The following is a 3,384-nucleotide window of genomic DNA, read 5'->3' on the forward strand; positions in this document are numbered from 1 at the left end:
GAGCAGGCAAGCAGCTGAGAAAACGTCGCCGCAGGGCGGCGTATGCCGTTCGACGCTGATGAGCACTCCAAAAGGCGCGGGGGGGGGTACCACACTCCCCGAAACACGGCTAAGTGAAGGGTAAAGGTTAAGGAGGACAGGGCTAAGTCTCCAGCTGGAACATACACCATTATCAACACATATATAAACTATAATTTTATGTACACCCTGAATAACTAATGAATTCAACATACCCAGCTGGATATAACTACCCCGCCAAAATATATGGCTTGAGTTGAGATATGTGGGCTTTTCTTATGATAACCCCAGTTTCAGGGTTGGCCAGAAGGGCCGTCACCGACGATACAAACTTAGTAATAATGAGAGGTACCGACCACTTGAGATCGAGCTTGGCGGAGCGCTGGCGTGACTTCGGACTCAGCGGTTGTAATCGAACTAAAACCGAGTCCCTCACGCGAAACTCTCCCGGCCTTTTCCCCGCATTGTACCTGGCTACCACCCTAGCCCGAGCCTTCCTCAAATTAGCGAGGGCAGCCTCCCAGTATTCACCCATATTCTTGGGGTCCCGCTGGAGCTCCAGCTCACGAAATTCCCATTTAAGGCCCAGGGGATGGTTCATCTCCCTCCCCAAAAATAGGGAAGCCGGAGTCGCTCCCGTCGACTCATGCCACGCAGTGTTAAAGGCAATGGACAACGAGGGCAGGTTTTCGTCCCAACGAGTGTGTTGACGGTGGTGATAAATGATCAGGGCAGCCTTCAAATTCCGATTAAACCGCTCAACCTGAGAAGCTTGAGGGTAATAAGGTGAAGTCGTGATGTGGCGAATGCCCCAAGAGAAGCACAGATTGTAGAACCACCGCGACTTGAAGACTGCAGCATTGTCAGAAACGATAGCCTGGGGGACGCCGAACGTGGGGAAGAATTTCTCCACGAGGCAGTTTTCCACTACTTCGGAAGAAACTTTCCTCACTGGATACATAGACACAAACTTAGAAAACCCGTCTAACACCACCAATATGGCTATGTTCCCCCTCCGACTCCTGACAATCGGCCCAAGAATATCAATATATATCCGTTCTAGGGGCCTCGTCACAATTTCGCTGCTATGGAGACCCACCCTAGAATCTTGGGAGGGCTTGGCCCTCTGACAGTCCTGACAGACCCTTACGAACTTGCAGATTTCCGACCTCATATTCGGCCAATAAAAGACTTTCGCGATCCGGCTAAGCGTTTTGTTTACCCCCAAATGCGCACTCAGCGTAGACCCGTGGAAATACTCAAGCACCATGGGCCTGAGTGTCTCCGGAAGGAGGTAGCGCTTAGCGCTGGCCCGAGAAGGATGCTACACAAGAGCCCCGTTAAGTAGCTTGAATTGCTTAGCCACAGAGTCGTTCCGGGCAACTTTCGCGTATATGTCCTTACAAAAGGAGTCCTCCTTTTGATATTCGCGGACTGATCGGAACGCCTCAGGCAGATGTTGTAAGACCAAACCCGTAAACGTAGGGTCCCTCGGGAGGTCTTCGTACTGTCGGGTAAGGCAGTCAGCCACCACATTAGATTTCCCACTGACGTGACAGACTTGGAATTTGAACGGCGCCAGACGCAACACCCACCGCCCTATACGGCCCAATTCTTTAGCGTGCCGTAGAAGCCAGGCTAGAGCTTGGTTGTCCGTTTGTAGACAAAACTCTTTGTGTTCCAAGTATGTCCGGTATTTTTCGCATCCCCAGACCACCGCGAGGCACTCCTTCTCGTGGGTGGAGTATCTCCTCTCGGCCGGGGAAAGCAAACGGCTACCGTAGGCGATCGGAGCTAATCCTTCCCCTTGCCTTTGATTTAGGACCGCAGAGACCGCGACGTCACTGGCGTCGCAGACGAGCGTAAATTCACGAGAAAAATCCGGAATCTGTAACACTGGGGGCGTCGACAAGGCTTCCTTAAGCCGTTCGAAGGCCGACTGTTGGGCTTCGCCCCAGATGAACTTGGCGTTCTTGCGCTTCAACGCATGGAGTGGTTCCGCAATCGACGAGAAATGTTCGATAAAACGTCCATAGAACCCTGCCATTCCCATAAATCTCCGAACCCCCTTCAAGTTCTGGGGGGTCGGAAAATTACGAATGGCTTCCCCCCGCTCAGGCAAGATTTTAATCCCTTGGTTCGACACCAAATGCCCCAGGAAGGAAATCTCTCTTTGGGCCAGCCGAAGCTTATCCGGGTTTAAGGTGAACCCGGCCATTTCTAGTCTCTTAAACACCTCCGCCAAGTGCCCGAGGTGCTCGGCCAGCGAGCTAGAATATACGACCAGGTCATCCATAAAGTTAGTCACGAATTTTTGTTTGAGGTCCCCAAACAGCGTGTCAATCACCCTCGATAGTACCTGGCACCCCACGCTTATCCCCATCGGCAACTTATTAAATTCAAAGAGCCCGAATGGGGTACAAAAGGCCGTAGCCTTCCGGCTCTTAGCCGTCAGGGGGATTTGGTAATACGCTGAGTTAAGGTCGAGCACCGAAAACACTTCCGCATTGTGAAAATCAGCGAAAGCGTGCTCGACCATCGGCATAGGAAAGGCGTCGAAAACTACCTTTCTGTTTAACAGGCGATAGTCCACTACCATCCTATAATTACCGTGGGGTTTGGGCACTAGAAACGCCGGGCTCGCGTACTGAGAGGAGCTCTTCCTTATCACGCCTTTATCTAGCAGGTCTTGGACTATATCCCTTAATATTTTCAAACGGGGAGGCGAACACTGGTACGGCCGCGACCGCACCGGGACGTTATCCGTCAACTCCAGGCGACACACCGTGCCCTTAGCAGTGCCCAGTTTATCCGAAAAGAGGGCAGGAAAGTTCCGCATCAACTCGTTAATTTCGGAGGAGTTATGCGGCACTTCCGGCACGCAGGGACACGCGAAACTACTGACCCCATTTTCGGCACAAGGAAACACTTGTAAGGGGCTCCTGCAAGAATCTAGCGATTCGAATTTGAATTCTTCCTCCGGACGAAAGGCGAAACTATATGTCCCGGTCGCGAAATTCATGCGCACCTGGGTCCGCCCCAGGAAGTCGACTCCCAAAACGCAAGGGACCGGACACTGTTCAAAAACCAAGAATCTAATTTTCCAAGCAAGGCCGTGTAATTTGACCGGCAGAATGACCGCTTCCTTAATATCACAGGGTTCTCCATTAGCCGCCTGGCAACGTTCTCCTGTCGTTTCCAATTCGTGAGGCAATCCTAAGTTAAAAATTTTGTCCAGGACGTCCCGTCTTACAAAGGAGACGGACGACCCGGAATCAAGCATGGCCGGCAAGGAGAACCCTTTAATATTCAGAAGGGCCCACGGATTATTGTGGCACCCCGCCATCCGACAGGGACCTCTCTGAG

General features: G+C 52.0%; 1 protein-coding gene across 1 annotated transcript; it reads right to left on the reverse strand.

Moving 5' to 3' along the window:
- Positions 1-247: 247 nt before the first annotated feature.
- On the reverse strand, positions 248-979 carry LOC111865389 (uncharacterized protein K02A2.6-like). Its single transcript, XM_023853370.1, has one exon. The coding sequence runs from the start codon at positions 977-979 to the stop codon at positions 248-250; it is 732 nt and encodes a 243-aa protein (XP_023709138.1).
- Between the last annotated feature and the right edge of the window lie 2,405 nt (positions 980-3,384).

This window comes from Cryptotermes secundus, unplaced genomic scaffold, assembly GCF_002891405.2.
Source record: "Cryptotermes secundus unplaced genomic scaffold, Csec_1.0 scaffold887, whole genome shotgun sequence".
Taxonomy (NCBI): domain Eukaryota; kingdom Metazoa; phylum Arthropoda; class Insecta; order Blattodea; family Kalotermitidae; genus Cryptotermes; species Cryptotermes secundus.

Bases quoted from the DNA above. Each gene is read 5' to 3' on its own strand.
- LOC111865389 (XM_023853370.1), bottom strand. From the start codon at position 979: ATGTATCCAGTGAGGAAAGTTTCTTCCGAAGTAGTGGAAAACTGCCTC.